At 38.3% G+C, this 20,434-nt stretch overlaps 1 protein-coding gene across 6 annotated transcripts in view; it reads left to right on the forward strand.

The window, feature by feature from the left end:
- The window catches only part of ITPR2 (inositol 1,4,5-trisphosphate receptor type 2), a 537,466-nt gene that overhangs the window by 436,476 nt on the left and 80,556 nt on the right, over positions 1–20,434 (forward strand). For all 6 annotated transcript variants that reach the window (XM_064284462.1, XM_064284460.1, XM_064284461.1 and 3 more), the window contains 4 exons: positions 2,540–2,735; positions 6,242–6,334; positions 18,822–18,952; positions 20,083–20,248. In XM_064284462.1, coding sequence (XP_064140532.1) covers positions 2,540–2,735; positions 6,242–6,334; positions 18,822–18,952; positions 20,083–20,248 — 586 coding nt within the window. The remainder of the gene's footprint in view (positions 1–2,539; positions 2,736–6,241; positions 6,335–18,821; positions 18,953–20,082; positions 20,249–20,434) is intronic.

Raw genomic sequence — 20,434 nt, forward strand, 5'->3', positions numbered from 1 at the left:
GAATGCTACCCAATAAGATGATTACTGAAAACAAGTTGAAGATCTGAATATATTATGTTGACCAGTTTGCTCGGGTCATGAGGGACCAATCCAGTGCCTCCTGGTTCCTTGTTAGCAAGCACACCCATGTAGGAAGACTGAAGAGAGGCTGGTTTTCCATTGACCCTCAAACACATAAAATAGCCACAGTGAAGAGGGGTTTATTTATAGTATTTTGATACAAAATTATTTTCTAGGCAGTTAAGTTAGATCATTCAGCAATCAAAAGTAGAGTTCCTTCCCTCACCCCAATTCTAAAGATCCGACTGAATTCCTTGTGTCCTGATTCACCAGATTCCAGCTCTTTTACCTGCTTGTAATATATGAAGTCCTATTATATCCAGTTGTTACACCTGATTGTGAAATATAGTGTTCTATAATGTTTGTGTGCTTAAACCTTCCTGTCTATAAAATGGGTAGGGAAAGTAAGTACTATGAAGATCCATTAAAGGTATAATATGAAAAAAGATGTGAAATTATATATATGACTCATACTTTTCAAGGAAAGATGTTTGACAAATAAAGGTATTTTAAAATTATTATATGAGCTGTTATTAGTAATGTTAATTTTAATTTTTGTTATTTAACCCTATTTTCTAGTTTTATTTTCCTCTGATGTTTAATCTTTCCAATCTTCTAATACTAATGCTAATTTGTTTACATTGAGTTGGTCAGGAAAAGATATAGTCTATTCTGATGTTTCGAGTACTAGAGGGAAATTGAAATGTACATAATACTGAAAATGGTATTTAAACTATTTGAAAAGTATTTTATATTCTAAAGTGTATTTGAATATGACTTTGCCGTTGTGCTCCCAAATGTCAGTCCTTGACGTAAAATAATAAAAACCACGCTCTAGATTTTTCTCTCAGAAATAGACACAAAGAACCATCAACCTGTCCAATGTTAACTCATTCTGCATCCCAAAGACTCTTGATTTCATAGAATGGGACCCATTAATATGCATTTTTAGCAAGCATCCCAGAGGTTTCTGAAAGATGTAAACATTCTCCAGAGCTAACCTAGAGCACATTAGCAGACCTTTTCTTTAAGCCACTTTTGAGTTAAAGTAAAGGAAAATCTCAATTTATGTCAAGTAAGTGAGCTAAATAAAAAAAAAAAAAAAAGAGATTTTTCTTTTTTTTTTAAGTGAGCTAAATAAGCAATATTGTCAACACGTGGAAGTTTGATTTGCGTTAGTTAATTGGTCTGTACTGAAGAAAGTGGACTTTATCTCTAAAGATTGTTGCTTCCTCCAAGAGATAAACCGATAACAAAATAATTGAACATTATTTTTTTAATTTAACTATTTTAAAATATCAGAGTCCTAAGGTGAGTAAATAAGTTAATATCTATATAACATTCATCTGCAAGATTACAATGGAATTGAAAAGTAGCTGTATGAACCGCGGTACTCAGAAAAGCAGAGAACAAGGACCTGGCATTTCTGAAGGCATGCAAAACACCGATACCTGATTGTTTTAGGCAGTTTAGAAGTTCTAATTACTGCCCACAAAGTAGCAGGAGACAAACCCCAGTTATTTCCATTCTAAAAATAATATTATCTTTCAGACATACCTCATTTTTAAGTGAAGGTCAATTTATTGCTTTTAACCAGTTTTTTAAGACATATACTTGCTAAGGTATACTTTCAACTTTATAATATAGCAATAAAATAATTAAAATTGTTCTTAGTGTTGACTACCTGTGTTCTTAACTAGTGCATAGATTTTCTAGCACTAATGGCAAAACGGGTAACTCATACACCATTAAAAACCCATACACCACTAAGGGGAAGTGATTTAGCAATACTGTGTATTATATTTTTGTTTATGCTTCCGTTTCCAAAAGTACACACTGAAGTAATAGGTTTTGCCCTCATTATACCATTTCAGTAAGGAAAGATGTTGGCATTTCTCAAATATTTTTGAATTTGATACTTTTTCTATTGCACCAGGATCATAAAATTGTTTTTGTAATTTCACCTCTAATTCCTTGATGAAACAAACACTTAGGCTTTAATGAGACAAGCAAATAATTAACCTTGAGAAGAGATACATATAAAACAGCACATTTAATGAATTTGCCAACTATTCATCGCTTCAGTGGACCTCATTCAGCGTTCTCATTTTAGCCATTTTACATATTCCAGAAGCAACTGGAAATTAAGGGATAAATAGATAAAATGTTTAAGTACAATATTATAACTTTTAAATTCAAATTTGAAACTATGCTGTTTTATAATCTCCTACAAAATTGAGATTATATGAGTTATGAAACTAACGGGCACATTATATGTTGTTTAGTTTTATATTTATTGAGAATTAGCATGCTAATACATTCTAACTAGAAAAGAAATATGTATTTTGGTTCATATTCAAGGTGTAATTTAGGTGGCAGTTGTTTCACAGAGAAACTAGAATGGCTTGCATTTGTATTTGTAATTACCTTTATGCCTATTTACCTTTTGTTCTATTGCATTTTTTCTTTATTTTTGTAGCTTTTTGATTTAGTGTACAGAGAAGAGACTCTCCTCAATGTCATAAAAAGTGTCACACGAAATGGCCGCTCCATTATTCTAACTGCAGTTCTTGCTCTCATCCTCGTCTACCTGTTTTCCATTATTGGGTTCCTTTTTTTGAAAGATGACTTCACTATGGAAGTGGATAGGCTGAAAAACAGAACTCCTGTTACAGGTATTGCTATTACTACTAAATGAGCTTTCTCTGAAGGCAGATACAACCTGTGCTTAGCTTGTTAACTGGATCATGGATAAACAGTAAACGTGGAAATGCTTTCCTTCATTCCCTTGAAAACACGGGGTCTTCTTTACTACTAAGAACTCGTGAATGCGAAACACTCTTAGGCTGTATATTTGCAGTTAATGTATATAGGAAAATGCTTATATAAGAAATACCGTCTGAGCTTGGTCTCGGTAAGAAAGTTTCAGTAATGCTGGCTATATTACAGAAGACTGTCAACAACTTCATTGCAGGATAATAGCTTTGAAAGTCTTTCCCCTTGTTTTCTTTGTCTCTTTACTTTCCATCACCCCACAGAACATCTTAACTTGTTATGTTATATGGTAAGAACCATTATTCCATACATGTTAAATAAATCACGGTATAACATCATATTATACTTGAATAATTGAAAATGATAAATGCTTTGATTTGGAAACCATCAGATAGTAAGAAATTTGACCTAGAAGAGATGCTTGAAGTATTGTGATTAAAGGCCTCAGTATGTGGCTGTCAGAATTTGTTTACGCTCTTTATTTTTGTTGTTTGACTGGTTAAACACCACCCATTCACACTCACAGTGATTCCTGTGGTGTTTGGGCTTATTCGCTCCATTTTATTTTTTTATTTCTTACTTATTTTGCTTTCTAGTGGTTTCTTTTTTCCCCTTTCATACCTTTTGTTGTTTTGCTTAAATTACTTTATCTACTCTTCCCCCTCCCCACCCCCTTTGCTCTCTAGAAATATTAATGCTGTACTTTGCTGATAGTTTCTCTGGGTGATTCCATTGCCTATGGGTTGAGGAAAATGAAAACCACAAAATGACTCTTCTCCCCTCAAACTATCAAATTTAAAAGTAGGATTTAATGCCTGATACCTTATAAATGGTATTCTTTCTTGCCTTAAACACATATTTCTTAATTATTAAATTGATGAGGTTGTGGTAGTGCCTTTATTAGAATGAGGTAATTAAATGGCATTACTAAATCTCAAGGGGCAGTATAGAAATGTCATATCCACGGATTGAAAGTTATTAAATTTGAGACTTTCCTGAATTTTATACTTTGGTATTAGTCGTTATTTCTAGAAATATGAAATATTTTCTATAACTGCCTTGCTTGTGCTTCCTTAAATGTTACTTTTTACAGAGTTTTTCAAGTGTAAATATTTGGAGGAAACACTCATAAGTAAATAACTCCCAAACTTCCCTTTTACTAAATTACCTATGAACCATAGATGATCTACTGTAAAAAAAACCTTTAAGTTTTACGTACTTACTAGATGTCAGGCATGATCATATTGAGTTATTCAGTACAGAGTGAGTCTAAAGTTGAAGCATCATAATTTCTGAATGCAAAACTTATATAGTAATTATTAATTTATGAATCTAGGAGCAAATGTTTTTAATTGCATTATTTAAAAAGTGTTATTATGTTATGAATATAAACTTTTCCTTAGAAATAAAAAAAGTATCTCTCATTGGTTCATAACTGGTTGGATCATCACTGGCTGTGGGCTGCTTGGTTTAAAATAATTGACCTGTCATCAGCTCAGGGCACTTTGCCTTCTGTGCCTTGTCCTGTGGTCTGTTCTTTTTGTCATTACAGTTTGCACCTGGAATTGCCCGTTTTTCTCTACCTTGTCTTCCTGTGTATAAATCTTATGACTTTGGATGGGTCCTTCTCCAAAAAGTTTTCTGTGATTTTTGTTTTTCCTTCTGTAAGTCGCTTTTCCCTTTCCTAATGCACTAAAGGAAACTCTGGTGGCGTAGTGGTTAAGTACTAAGGCTGCTGACCAAGAGGTCAGCAGTTCGAATCCACCAGGCGCTCCTTGAAAACTCTATGGGGCAGTTCTACTCTTTCCTATAGGGTCACTATGAGTTGGAATCGACTCCACTGCAGTGGGTTTGCTTTTTTTTGGGGGTAATGCACTACAATACTTTACCTGTACTTCACTTTCTCCATTCAGTTATATGTATAGACCTCTCCATGCCCTCTTATTAGATATTGGTTCTCCAAGGCCTTGACTTCATATCCTCAGAGCCCAGCATGGAGGCCTCAGTAAATACTTGTTCATTAAGGGACTGGCCACCAGGGCACACTAAGAAATCCCACTTCTCTCCCTTTCTAACTACCTGACACCCACCTCACCCCCAAGTCAGTGCTGACGATAATGCCCCCACCCTTCTCCCCCTTGTATGCCCCTGTCAGGGCACAGGGAAAGATGGAGGTGAAATCAGTGGGCTCCCTTTCCTAGAGTGGACTGCCTTTCCTAGAGTGAGCTCCAGCACTCTCAGGTCCATCACTTTCATCTCCAGCACTGATGTTGCCAGGAAGCCCAGCTTTGATCCATCTCCTCATCACTTTTCCTCCTAACTCAAGCTCCCTTTGGCCACTTCGACCCCTCATCTCAGCTTATAAATGCAACAATCCAAGTAACCTTGGTGTGTGTTTCTCTGAAATGTGCTTGATTATTACTTCAGCCCTTTGCATATGAAAATGAACTTACTCTTGTCCCGCCATCTTATGGACTTTACTTGATGGCGCTATATGAAAAATACATTCAAGAGGAATTTCTTTACTCTGTATTTGTTACTAACCAAAAAAAAAAAAAGTCTTATAAAACTTTTGCTTTGTGCGGTCATTATTTTCTCTTCCATTCTGGCCAGGGAGATAGGTGGAGAGCCAGCCATCAGAAGAGGACTGTGGAAGAAAAGGAAGGTTTTGAATAGGGATTTGGCCAAAGATTCTTGCTTCCCTGTGGCATCTTATGCCATTATTCCCTGGAGCCCCATACCTTACTGTTAAAACTACTACCCCCTATAGTCTCTACCTTAGCCATAGGGAACAGTGGCTTCGAGCTCAGGAAATGCCCACTGCATTGCAGGAACTGTGTTCCTGGCATCTCAAGTCAGAACCTGAATGCATTTGACCATGGAAACATTGTGGTTAAGGTCACACATGGTGGTTAAGGTCTGCAGTAATAATACTTTATCTCAGCCACTTTAAGGGTATAAAAGGCTTTTAGTCGGTTGGCCCATGAACCTATTCTCCTTGTTTATAAAATTGCTTCATTACGCAAAATGTCTTCAGAGTTCCAAACTAGCTTACTAAAAGACTTCAGGAACATAGCCAAGTGCTAAGTTGGAGTAGTAGTGGCTTTTATTTATATGCTTTTATAACCATAGGAGCCCTGGTAGGACAGCGGTTAAAGCTCTCGGCTGCTAACCAAAAATTCAGTGGTTCAAATCCATCACCTGCTCCCTGGAAGAAAGATGTGGCAGTCTGCTTCCATAAAGATTTATGGCCTTGAAAACCCTATGGCGCAGTTCTATTCTGTCCCTACAGGGTCACTATGAGTTGGAATCAATTCGACAGCAGTGGAGTTTTACAACTTTGTCATTTATTTCTTGTCATTTGCATGTGTATCTCTATACCATATTCCATTTTGTGTGTTCTCAGGTAGTAATGGAGTTCCTACCATGACCTTAACTTCAATGATGGGAACATGTGAGAAGGAGAATTGCTCACCCACGATACCAGCTTCGAACACAGGTCTGTGGAAAAGACTTCAGGAACAGTATGAACCTCTGAATTTATGTTTAGTAAATGTTACTACCTTAAAGAGTTGAAATTTCAGGGTGGATTGAGATAGAAGAATTGGGGGTAAAAGAACCAAGAGGATTTTAACTAGAGAAAGTATTCTCATATTTGACAGATTGTACCCCTATCCTGTTTCTTACATCATTTCTATTCATTAGAACTTAGCGAGTTTACCCTGTGCTATGGGCTGCTAAAAATTCTATTACTATATTGCAAACCCATATCACACTAAGTGAGCCTTTTTTAGTGGTATAGCATTTAACACAGGGTTGTAGAAAAGCATGGGTTTAGAACTCAAAAGACTTGACCCTGGACGTGTCAGTTTCCAGGATAATGTCTTGATAAGTTATGCAAAATTCCTAGACATCTTCTGGATGGCTTGCCTGGAAATAGAGATCGATGGCACACTATCTAGATAGGTAGATAGATGATAGATAGATATTATACTTTGCCTCCATAGGAGCATATGGAACCATGCTTTAAAACTTTTTTTTTTAAACTCCAAATTGTTCTCTTAAAACGTGGCAGGAATTTGAAAACTGTTACATGTGTGATATTTGTGAACTGTAGAAGAAATTAATGGTCTCTTTCCAGAAGCAGCAAAGATTTAGGGAGTGTATGTCTTCAAGAATTTTAGGAGTTGTCTTATAGAAAAATGAGTATATTTAGTCTATGTGTCTATGGAGGACAAAATTAGACTCAGGGAAGATAACGGAAGAAAGAGTTAATCACAATGTAAGAATGGAGTTCCCCAGTTTCCATCTGGGAGCACATTGTTTCTCTAGTCGCAACAGTGCATTCTTTCCTAAATAGTGCCTTCCTTGAGATGTTGGACTATTGCTTGGGGAAAAATGGATAGTTCCTTCTACAGACTAAATGTTTCACTTTTTGACCTAAAGGGAAAATTAAACACATGAATACATTTCATCCTAGTGTCCAAGTAGCTGTAGGCACTATGAACATGACTTCTTTTCTCCTCTACCTCTTACTGGCCCAGCAAGGCTTACGAACAGTGAACCAGCTCATTCTCCTCATTACTGTGCTTGCAGTTTCTGAAATCCTGTGATATGGTCCTATAGCTTAAGCAACTCTGATATCTTCAGTATTTCTCACCTATTATAGCAGTTATTATTGATATAATATTGGAGGGCAAGAAGTTGAGTGATGCTATCTTATTCTGGATAACAGAATTTGGAATCACTTCGTGCTCTTCACCTATCTGCTTGCCTGACTGTTACTAAAATGCCATTCTTCACCAATAGGGCTATCAAACAATAAATGCTTATCTTGAACTCACGTAATTGGGAGTTTGGGGTTTCAAGTATAAAACTATGCATTTATTTCTATTATTTTTCTGCCAACCCATAATCCCAGGCCATCTCACTTTGTCCAAAGATAGTTTAAATTATCTCTAGATTTCAGAGTCCCTTCCGGTATAAAGAGGCATTTGGCTCATGGTATCTCTATGGACTCTGTTCTGTCAAGCAAGATATTTGTCCTCTCTCATGTCATCCTCTAGTATGATAAATGATAGGACAGGATCATCAAACTATGCCATGGGGCAAATATGGCTTGCCACCTGATTTGGTATAGACCTTTTCTTAAGGACAGTTGTAAACATTTTCTAATTGTTACAAAAAGAAGAAACAAAAATAGGCAATGGTGACTGTGGCACACAAAGGCAATAATATTCACCATCTGGCTCCTTACAGAACAAAGTTTACCAACATCTGCTCTAGAAGGTTTTCACTAGGTGCTAGAAATGTTGCATAGGACAGTACTCAGAACAGAGTCCTTCGGCATGTTACTAGAAACATGCTTTCAGATTAACGTAGTCATGTTTTATATAATTCTTCAGCCACACAGAAATCTGTCTTAAATAAACTACCATTCAGTCCATGTTTCTCCCTATTTTCCACAAAAAATATCATGGGACTCATTGTCAAAGTCTCCTTGCCAAATCCGTCATCCATGATGTCTGCCACACCTTCCCAATTTGAGATCAATCTGAACCTACATTGGCCTGTCTTGACCTTACTTTTTTCCACACTGTCCCTTTAATGATCCATTTTAGTGTCTTGTCATGGGGATCAGTATCAAGCTCATTTGTCAGAAATTTGAAGAATTTGTCATTACCTCAAATCTGGTTGTCCTCCCCTTCTCATTATCTAGGATTTTAAAGACATCTCAGCTATTTTGAAAACATGGACATAGTTTAAGTAGCTGGGTAAAATTAAATAGCTCCTAGGATATTTTTAGCCACCTTAAACATCAATTTATTTTCACCAGCACTTGTTCTCTGGTACTGTACTGTAAAGAAAGAGTTTTTTCTCCTTGACAGACTATGAAAAATAATATGTTAAAAAATGTGCTTTCTTGTTAACACAAATATTTTACATGGTCCCAAGTATAGTAACCCTATTCCTGCCTTGGTCTTCTATCTCTGAATGTTACTTTTTTTTTTTTAAGCAAATATACTTTAACTATGATTTGGTTTTAAGGACAAAATACCACCTTGCCAAAGAACCAAAAACAAAGTCAGTGTTCCCAGTTCTGAGGAAGCCAGCACAACTATATAAGGCAAGGTCAGAGAAGCTCCATAGACACAACCAAACTCCCTGAGGGACAGAATTACTGGGTCGAGACCTGTGAGGACCATGGTCTCAGGGAATATCTAGCTCAATTGGCATAACATAGTTTATAAAGAAAATGTCTTCCGTTCTACTTTGGTGAGTAGCGGCTGGGGTCTTTAAAGCCTGTGAGTGGCCATTTAAGGTATTCCACTGGTCTCACGCTTTCAGGAACAAGGGAGAATGAAGAAAACTAAAAGATACAAGGGAAAGATTAGTCTGAAGGACTAATGGACCACGACTACCACATCCTCCACCAGAGTCCAGTATAACGAGATGGTGCCCAGCTACCACCACTGACTGCTCTGACAGGGATTACAGTAGAGGGTCCTGGACACACACACACACACACACACACACACAGCATAGTTACTGGCCTGATAGAGACTGGAGAAACCCCGAGAGTATGGCCCCCAGTCACCCTTTTAGCTCAGTAATGAAGTCACTCCCAAGGTTCACCCCTCAGCCAAAGATTAGACAGGCCCGTAAAACAAAACGAGATTGAAGGGCCACACTAGCCCAGGGGCAAGGACTAGAAGGCAGGAGGGGATAGGAGAACTGGTAATAGGAAACCCAAGGTTGAGAAGGGAGAGTGTTGACATGTCATGGGGTTGTTAATCAATGTCATAAAACAATATGTGTACTCACTGTTTAATGAGAAGCCAGTTTGTTCTATAAACCTTCTTCTAAAGTACAATAACAAAACAAAACAAAGCCAGGGTTCCTCCTGCCAGAATCTCTAAAGATAGTTGACCACAAAGAGCCCAGACCAGCATCCAACTTAGTGGTGATCACTCACAGCATAGCACCCAGGAGCTCCTAAGGCACAGAGAGGTAACCGCCTGGGCCCACTCAGGAGTGACGCCTTCCACGTCATACACAGCGGTAGCCCATTGGCTACCCACCTCTGTGGAATTCTGTAAATTCTAGCTTTATACAATTTCCCAGGATTTGTTGTTGGTGCTCGCCCAGGCATTCTATTGTAATTTTTTCATATGTTGTTACTAATTGTGACATTTTGACCTTAAAATCAAACCAAACCTGCTGCCATCGCGTCGATTCCGACTCATAACGACCCTGTGGGGCAGAGTAGAACTGCCCCATAGAGTTTCCAAAGAGCGCCTGGTGGATTTGAACTGCTGACCTTTTGGTTAGCAGCCGTGGCACTTAACCCTATGCCACCAGGATTTCCATTTTGACCTTAACATTTTTTAAAAAAAGAAGTAAATATTTCTGTAAAACAGGATAGTAGTTAAGTCAATTCAGTATTAGCCCTTGATAATAATAATAACAAACGCGCCGTGCATCCATTCATTCAGCAATATCTGTTGATCACCTTCTCAGGGCCAGCCGCTATGCCAGGTGTTCAAGACACAGTGCTGAATAAACAGACATGGTCGTGGCCCTTTTGGAACTTATAGAATAGTGAGGAAAGCATAAAAATTATGAAATATCATGAGCACTACAAAGGAAGTAGACAGTGCTGTGATGGAGAATAAGAGAGCCTGGCTCTAGGTAGATTAGACAGAGGAGGCCTTTCTGAAAAGGAATTATTTAAGCTGAAACCTGGAGGATAAGACAGAGTCCGTCAAGCCAACGGGAAGGAGAAGTACAGGAGTGAAGGCCCTGCGTGTGCTCGAGGACCTGAGGAAGGCTTAGTTGGTGTCAGATATCCTGCTAAGCACACTGTATGCATCATGTTATTTAATCTTCACAAAACATGGTGATACTATTAATGAAATTCATGCTATAGGTAAAAACACTGACAGGCAGAGACTTTAAGTAAGTTACCCAAGATCACATAGCCAGTAAATCCTTCTAGATGTCTGATTTCAAAGCCTGTGCTCTAACTTTCTATGTGTCATTGGTCCTCATTAAATGATTAATCTGTTATTTTTCCCTAACCAAAATTACACATTGTTAAAACTCTGCTTATCATTTTGCCTTTCCCTGTATATACTTGAATAAGTTTCTTTATGCATGTTGTCTACTAAAGGCAATTTCTTACATGTAAATAGGCCCTATTATATATCTGGAAACCCTGGTGGCATAGTGGTTAAGTAGTATGGCTGCTAACCAAAGGGTTGGCAGTTTGAATCCACCAGGCACTCCTTGGAAACTCTATGGGGCAGTTCTACCCTGTCCTATAGGGTCGCTATAAGTTGGAACCAACTCGACGGCCCTGGGTTTGAGTAATTATATATTTGGAGTCCCTGGGTGATACAGTTAATGCACTCGGCTGCTTACTGAAGGTTTGGAAATTCAAGTCTACCCAAAGATGCCTCAGAAGAAAGGCTTGGCACTGTACTTCTGAAAAATTAGCCACTAGAGTACAGTTCTGTGACATACATGGGGTCTCCATGAGTCAGAATTGACTTGGCAACTAGTACTGGTTCTGTTATATGTCTACGAACCAGAGTTGATTTTGCCCTCCAGGGGACATTTGGCAATGACTGAAGACAGTTTTGGTTATCACAACTGGGGTGGGGACAAGAGGTAGTACTACTAGCATCTAGTGGGTTGTTATTGTTGTTGTTGTTGTTGTTAGGTGTCGTCGAGTCGATTCCAACTTATAGCGACCCTGTGTAGCACAGAACAAAACACTGCCTGATCTTGCGCCATCCTTGTGATCATTGTTATGCTTGAGCCCATTGTTGCAGCCACTGTGTCAATCCATCTCGTTGAGGGTCTTCCTCTTTTCTGCTGACCCTAGTGGGTAGGATGCTACTAAACATTCTACAATGCACAGGACAGTCCCTCACAACAAAATATTATTCAGCCCAAAAAGTGTCGAGGTTGAGAAACTCTGTTCAATTACAAGACGCTGGTTTTGGATATCAGTTTATAACTCCAAATACAAACTCTTATAAAAGGCTTCCCATAAAAGCGTCTACAACCTGTTATTCACCTAACATGCATACAAAGAATATAACTTCCATTTCTCTGTGGATAAATGGGAACAGTTGTCTCTCCCAGACTCATTACCCCAGGAAAAATCTTCCATCTCTCTTCAGGCTTTAAAAGAGCTGGGAGCTGGGGGTAGATTTTGCAGGAAAAACTCCCAGTGAGGGGAGGATAGCAAGGATTCAAGCTGCGATGGTAGAGGTTTTTCAGTCCTGGAAGTATGTCAGAGGTACTGTTGACATATTGTTGAACCAGAGATAGCTGCAGTAGCTTTTCACAATTAGAGATCATTCCAAAATCAATAATAAAAAAAATATAGAAATGCCTGTATTAAGCTACCCTTTCTTCTATATCCTTTCTGAATTTACATGGAAAGTAAAATTCATCTCATTGAAAGCTCCATGGATTTGCTCTTCTGGCCCACCACCCATCCACTACCAGCCATTCAATTCCAACCCATAGTGACCCTGTAGGATAGAATAGAACTGCTCCACAGGGTTTCCAAGGCTGTAAATTTTTATGGAAGCAAGACTGCCACATCTTTTTCCTGTGGAGCGGCTGGTAGGTTCGAACTGCTGACCCTTTGGTTAGCAGCTGAGCTTTTTAACCGCTGTACCACCAGGGCTCCTCAATTTTGACCACATGAATTTAAATACAAAAGTACGCTCAAAGCACAGGCCTGGGCTTTGTTGTGCAGCATTTGTCACTCGGATTTAAAAATAACTTTTCTCTCTAATACCAGGATTAAAATTTAATTTGCAAACCCTAGTGTGCATTTCTGATGGCCTTGGCCTTAGTTTGTTACCCTGTGGACAGCAGGTCCACATTACAAAAGGCCCAGACATACACCAAAGCATAATAACAAGCCTCATGGTGATTTGGTGGCAGAGTTGCCAGCTCCTGAGGAAGGCTCCTGTGGATGTGGGTAAGGTCATTGTCCCAACAGCAGAAAATTCTCACAGTAACTGGCAACCAACTGTGCATAAGAAAAATAACTTTTATTTTGTTTGTTCTAGACTTCCCAGACTTCCTGGGCAAAAAATATTCACACACACTAAAAAAAATAATATCACCAAAAAAAAAAAAAAACCTGATTTTCTAGAAAAGCAATGCATTTTGGGGTTAGCTTACAAAATAAAATCTAAATGATTTTGTAAGTCAAAATTTGAATGTACAGAAAAAAGAGGAAGTTCACAGATGTTCAGCATTTATGAGTAATTCACATTGGATATGTTTTGGTATTTTTCTTTATAGAAAATATTTATGAGTACCAGAAAACAGTCAGCCTTAACATATTCTATATTTTGGTTTCCCACCAGGTGCCTGGTGTTTTTTGTTTTTATTTCCTAGTTAAAAAAATTTTAAATCAACATTTTTCTAGTGAATTGATTGTACTTACAGTCTTAGACTAGCAAACAAGAGGTTTCCAATTTCACTCAGAATGTTTCCCAATGATAACCTGTTACTTTCTAAGAAACCATGATAAAACTGGTTATTTAAAATATCAAAGCAGAAGCAGAAAAAATAGCATTTTTTAAATACTCTTATTCAAGCATGTCCATATTTATTAAAATATTTATCATACCTTAGATAGGAGGAAATATTTCCGAGTTTTCAGAGTTAATAGAATGTATTTTTACTCCTTTCCTCATATGAAACATTTTATTTGTATCATGAATTAAGAAAAAATACTTTATTCTACTAATACTCAATTGAAATTTAGGATGATTTAACATATCGTTCGAGTATAGAATTTTTTAATTGTGTTAAAAATCAGAACCTTTCATAAGATTTAGCAACCATCCAGCAGTGATAATGTTAAGAATTATGACAGCTATTTATTGAGCCCTAACTGTGTACCAAACACTGTCCTGAGTTCTTACATGCATACATTTAGTTCTCATAAATGTCTGCACAGTAAAAGTCTGTTTTCACTAATTCTTTCTTTTTGCTCTTAAACAACCATACTTTCTCACTCCTTTTATTATTACCTTTTTCCCCCCATGACTCCCTTGCATCTTAAATCAGATGCATCTTAAATCTTTTCAACCATCTGTTCCCTCTCTTCCTATTAATACTGTTTATTATTGTTGCTAGCTGGCCTCAAGTTAACCCTCAACTCATGGCAACCTGTGCACAAGGGAACAAAATGCTGCCCGGTCTTGTACCATCCCTATGACCAATTTCTGATTGATCAGACCTTTGAGACCCACAGGGTTTTTATTGGCTGATTTTTGGAAGTAGATCACCAGGCCTTTCCTCCTAGTCAGTTGGAAGCTCCGCTGAAACATGTTCAGCATCACAGCAACATTGAAGTCTCCACTAACAGATGGGCGGTGGCTGAGCATGATACGCATTGGTTGGGAGTCACACCCAGGTTCTGCCTCACGGAAGACAAGATTCTACCACTGAACTACCACTTCCCCCAGTGGAACTAATTAAACTTCCTTCTGCATTCTATCATCCCCCAAAGCTAATATCCTACCAGCCTCCTTCCTTTCAGTACCTAATTTCCTATAAAACAAATGGCCCACACTTCCTCCTTCAGTTTCTGCTTCAATATCTTCCCCTTGGAGACCTAGTGGTGCAGTGGTTAAGCATTTGAGTCTGCCAGCCGTTCCTTGGGATCCCTATGAGGCAGTTCCTATATGGTTGCTATGAATTCAAAACGACTCAATGGCAATGGCTTTATCTTCCCTTAACAATTTGATGGCCTAATTGGTAATTCCAGTGGCCTTTTCTTGTTTCTCTTTGTCTTTGACTCTTCTGTAATTCTGACATGACCTTCTCCATCTTTATTTTCTTCCTTAATTTTGGATCACAGTACTCTCCCAGCTGTCTTACCTCCTTTGACTTTTTTAAATGCCTTCTCACCCAATAAACATAAAAATCATCTGAGATTCTTTCCTTGTCTTCATCAAAACACTCTAAATCCAGTTCTTCCTTCTAACTTGTCTGTTTCTATGGGCTAATGGAACCATCCTTTTCCCAAGTCACCCCTGGCTGGAAGCCTCAGCATGATATTTAATGCTGCCTTCTCCCTTCTTCCAAAAGCCCTATCAGCTCCTGGTCATTCATCCCTTGCGTTGTTTCTCACATCCTTTCCGTTCTCGCTGCCATTACCCTGGTTGAGGCTCATAGTCCATCATGCTTGAATTATTGCAACTGCCTCCTAAGTGGCCTTTCTGCCTCTAGTCATTCTCTTCTCTTCAGTTCACCCAGTATATCACTACTACACTACTTGTCAGAAATCACTGCTTTGAATATATCCTCCCCTACCCACAGCTCAACCTTTCCATGATGCTCCATTGCCTTCTGAGTAAAATCCAAACTCCTTAGAGCTTCACAGAGAGCTCACAGTTTCTCTCTCTAGCTTTCTTCCACTCCCCTAGTGCATGCATACTGGCTTATTTGCTGTTTAACATGTCAGCATGTCTTTTTCTACTTCTATTCCACCATGTGAAATGCTTTTCTACTCCTGTCTTATGCTATGGACTATTCAAGGCTGAACTAAGTGTCAATATTTTTAATGGACTCCCCTCTAATTATCTTTGGTATTAAATGTCCCCTCCCCCCCACCCCCGCCGCCGCCCCATCTGAACTTTTTGCCTTACTTCTGTGGATTTTGTCACACGTTAAGCTGTCTTGTTATTTGAATATATGCTTTATCTTTTGGTATTTCACCAACTAGATGGGCAGTGGTGGTTTACTGGGAGAATTCTCTCCTTCCTTGCAAGAGATTCCTGTTTGATTCCCCACCAGTGCACCTCATGCAAAACCTCTACCAATCTGTCACTGTAGGCTTGTGTGTTGCTAGGATGTTGAACGGGTTTCAGCAGAGCTTCCAGGCTAAGAATGACTACGAAGAAAGGTCTGGTGATCTACTTCCAAATAATCAGGCAGTAAAAGCCCTATGGAGCATAACAGTTTGATCCCATCGTGTATGGGATCACGATGAGTTGGGGGTGATTTGATGGCAGCTAACAACAACAGACAGTGAACCACCTTGTCCCTGTATACAGTTCTTCAGTAGCTCCCCATAGCTTTCATGATAAAGTTTAAACTCTTCTCTTTGGTGTGTGAAGCTCTCCATGACCTGTTCCTTGCCCACTTTTACTCTCACATCTTCACCACTTTTCAGCATATACTGAAACCCCAGCCATTGTAACCCACCTGCAGTTCCACAAACATCCCATGTGCTTGTACAGCCCATTTTATCTGCTTGGCATGGCTTACCTCACTAATTTACTGGCTAAGCATGCCCGCTTTTCAAGGCTCAACTCAGGATGCTGTCCCTGATGCCGCCTTCCATGAGAACCACTTCCAACATGGCTCCATGGCACCCAGTAATATTGCACTGCCTTTGTCATTCTTTTTTTTTTTTTTGTCATTCTGCTGACCTATTCTTCGTAGTGGACCCTAAGTTTCTGAGGGACTGGGAGACTTTCCTCTTTCCCACCTGTATTCCTAACGCCTGGCCTAGTGGCTCTTGATGTAGTGAACCGAGGCAAGTGCGACATGGGGAAGGACAGCTGGTCATGCAGGTAGGTCTCCACAAGGTGACATTTACTTTGGTGACTTTACCATGATTCAGAGTCTGGCTTTCCACCTGGAGGTCTGGGAACCTAGCATAACATAGTGAGAGTAGATCTATCTCACAAAGGTAGAACTGCATGAAGCAAGCTCATAGAGGCTACTGTATCAAACCAACATGCCTGTGTACTGATTAATTTTGAGTGAGATGACTGGAGAGTTGCTGGCATTGACCTGACCTGGGCATTCTCCTCTGTTTGCATGCCACATAGAAAGCCAGTTCTCTCAGTATGTATTTGCAGCCAATTTTTTTTTTTTTTTGACGAGCTAATCGTTTTGTGAATTGTGTGTAGATTTTACGAGTTTACTTCTGAGAGAACAAACAGCTTCATTTCCAAATTCTTGAGAAGAGGTGGCAGCATTACCTTGTAGCTTCTATGCACTGATTAATCTGGCACTTAGTATATAATAAACATTTGCTGTGACAAGAGCAGGTAGTTGCTGAATGAATAAATAAATGCAGATCATGCCCCTAAATATATGACCACTTTGATTGAAAGTCTAACCATTGTGAAGTAGCAGGTGGACATCTTCCAGGTGGCCTCATTATTCGAAAACCAAATTTTTCCTTAAAACTTTCTTACACATTTCTAACTATTTTTCCTTTTATCCTTCTTAGCCCATCATGTTAGAACCCACCACTGGGCTTTGGGAACCTAACCAGCATGGTACAGTCTGAGCTTTCTCCACTGCTTTCTGGCTTCCTTGTCTACTGCTGTGCTCACTGTTACCACTGAAAGCCATACCTCTTCCCATTCCTTCTTCCTCCTAACAGAATTTTATTTCTCCTACTTTCTAAATCAGAATGTGCCTTGGGGCTTACTTGCAAGGTAAGTGGTTAAGCCCAGACTCTGCCTCTCATCCCCAGCAGAGGTCTTTAATGCTGCATTTTGTACTTGCCCATCTCTGAGCTCCATCCTCTTCTTGAGGTACATCCCAGCATATTTTTAACCCTTTTAAGATCTCCTGGACAATGATATTCCACCCACTTTTTATGCCTCTGGAATAATCTGGAAAGGGAGTAGCTTGATTTTAACACATGTTTAGCCTCAAGGTGGGAGCCTTTTGAAATGCATGAAACTCAAAAATCCTGAGTGTGAGACTTCTTTTTTTTTTTTTTAAAGATTGAGCATTATCTTAGGTCATGTCTCCCAGATATGTGAATTTTCTAAACTTTTGACAGGTTTGCCTCTATTTTTGTGAGATCAGCCTCTGCACTAAGTTTCTCAGTTACTGTATTCTCATGAGAATGTATTAGAGCAAGAATAAGCTATTGCCAATCTTCATTCAGTCGTAGTGGCCATTTTCTCTTTGATGCCATTCCTTGTTTCCAGATGTTACTGGCTCCCTTCTTTTCTAGCTTCGAAACAGTAAATAATGCCTTTCCAACAAGGAATAATGCATTGAAATGATTCTTTTCAGGACACTGGAACCCCTATAAGTTATTCTTACCCTGCATTTGATCTTAGGGCCCTGTCACTGCTTCCTCGTGCAGCAGGTGGAATGCACTAATGTGAGCAGTTCTGCAGTATTCCAGGGCAGCTGTTTCTGCTTCATAGCTGTTAGTACTGCTTTTGTTCTAATGAAGAATACATAGTAGTGGTAATTTTCCTGAGATTCAAATTCCTTTAGTTTTATTTATTTTGCCTCTAAGTACTGCTTTTGCAGTAACAAAGAAGACATCATAGTGGTAATTTTTATGTGATAAAAAAAAAAATCTCTTAGCTTTATTTATTTGGGCTGTAAGTACTGCTTTTGCAGTAAGGAAGAATGCATTGTACCATGTTTTGAAAAGTTTCATGAAAAATAATAAAAATGCTAAGAAGAAGGAGACTAGAATAAAACGTTATGTGCGGTCATTCCAGGTACCTTTATATTTTACCTCATGTTTTGTAAATTTTCAAGAAATAAAATTTAAAAAAAAAAAAGATTTTATCATTGACTCATATTGGCAGAATTTATGTCATCCAGAGGTCACTGGTATACATGTGATCCCAGATAATGAGTATCAAAACCCATAACTTATAACAAAAATTCTGAATTGGTCCTTTAATCAGCATGCCTTCATTAGTGAAAACACGTAATAATATCAACAAAAAATGTAAGAGAAAATAATTGGTTCTTGAAAGGGTTAAAAAGAAACAGTTTCAAGTAAAATAAAATTTTCAGGAACCCCTCATCCATGTGATGCTAAAATAAAGTCAACTCAGAAGAGGAAAATTAGTCATTTCAATAAAATAGATCCTTGGAAATAGAATCATAATATACTTATTCAATGTGAGTTTGTTACATTAATTTATGTGGTTTTATAGGTGATGAAGAGTATGAAGATGGAATTGAAAGGGCGTGTGACACTCTCCTTATGTGCATAGTTACTGTGTTAAACCAGGGCCTCAGGAATGGCGGAGGGGTAGGAGACGTGCTGAGAAGACCCTCAAAAGATGTAAGTGGAAGGAAAAGTCATTTTTCAAGAACCGTGTAATCATTTTTTTTAACCTTTGAAAATAGCATTTACATTATGACTTTTGTTTTCTGGGTAATATGTCATTTGCTTGAAAGTTTAATGGTGGCTGTTAAAACCAATTAATTGTATACTAGGATTACCTAGAAAGAGCTAATGTGCTGAAAATCTATGTATGTTAGTAGAGTTATGAAATTTATCAGGGTTTGATCTGTGTATTGTATTATAGCAAGGAAATCATGACTGCAAACTTTGTATAGGAGTTGATTGTTACATAAATAACAGAAACTAGGCTGCCTCTTGTCTATCATGTTTCTCAGGTATGAAAAGTTACCCTTTGCTTTTGCATAGGAATAGCATCCATTATTTATCCATGACAAATATAAAATTTGAACAAATTCTAACAGAATTTCATATAGTAAAATGGCAAGGCTGAAAAAAGTCTCACTAGCTGCAAAATGTCAAGCATCAGGCTGAGGGCTCTAAAAATCTCAGTTCAGCAACAGGCTAGTTGTATAATGTTGTCAAGCCATCTAGCATTTCATAACCTCAGGCCCCTCATCTGTAAAACAACTGGATTGAATGATCTCTAATGTGTATTTTAATATTATTCATCAATGGAAATAAGATTGAGCTGTATGTACTTGATCCTGCAAAGCCGAGAAAGAAACTTACTTCAGAAATTGACAAATCCTTAGGTCCTCCTTAGGTCTCTAATTGCTGACCTTTGGAATTGCTGTTCAAATGCCTTTCGTTGGCTTCTGGGATAGGGGCCACTGCAACAAAATATATTCGGCAGAATGACATAGTAAAGTGGTTGCTAATGAAAGGTAAGTCCCTACGCTAGAAAACAAAGGTGTTAGTCATAGAGAAAAGAAAGGGTTCTTGGGAACTGGCCTGGGAGTTTTTCTCACAACTCCTGAAGGAAAGAAAAGCTAAGATAGAAAGTGCATCTAATGTTTCTAACTTGGAATACTATTTTATATTCAATTAGCAAACATTTATTGCATATATCTTCTATGCTAAACAATGTGCTAAACCCGTATGTCTTGAAAGTGTGTGTGTATATTTACATATATGTATTTTGTTTGTTTGTTTAATTTGTTTTTCAGGAGCCTTTGTTTGCTGCCCGGGTGGTTTATGACCTTCTGTTTTTTTTCATTGTTATCATTATTGTTCTTAACTTGATTTTTGGTGTTATCATCGATACCTTTGCTGATCTCAGAAGTGAAAAACAGAAAAAAGAAGAAATTCTAAAGACAACCTGCTTTATCTGTGGTAAGTGCTCGCAACATGCTAAAATAATGGCCAAAAAAAAAAAAAACTGCTCAGCAGAAAGGAAGGGCTAGGATAACTTATTTGTCATGCTTTTGGAAAAATTACTTCAAAATGAAGACTGGACAAAATTCAGATTATGTAACTCAGCATTGGGCTGGAGTTCTCTGCTTCCATAAATAGATGGAA

Source organism: Loxodonta africana, chromosome 4, assembly GCF_030014295.1.
Source record: "Loxodonta africana isolate mLoxAfr1 chromosome 4, mLoxAfr1.hap2, whole genome shotgun sequence".
NCBI classification, from domain to species: Eukaryota; Metazoa; Chordata; class Mammalia; order Proboscidea; family Elephantidae; genus Loxodonta; species Loxodonta africana.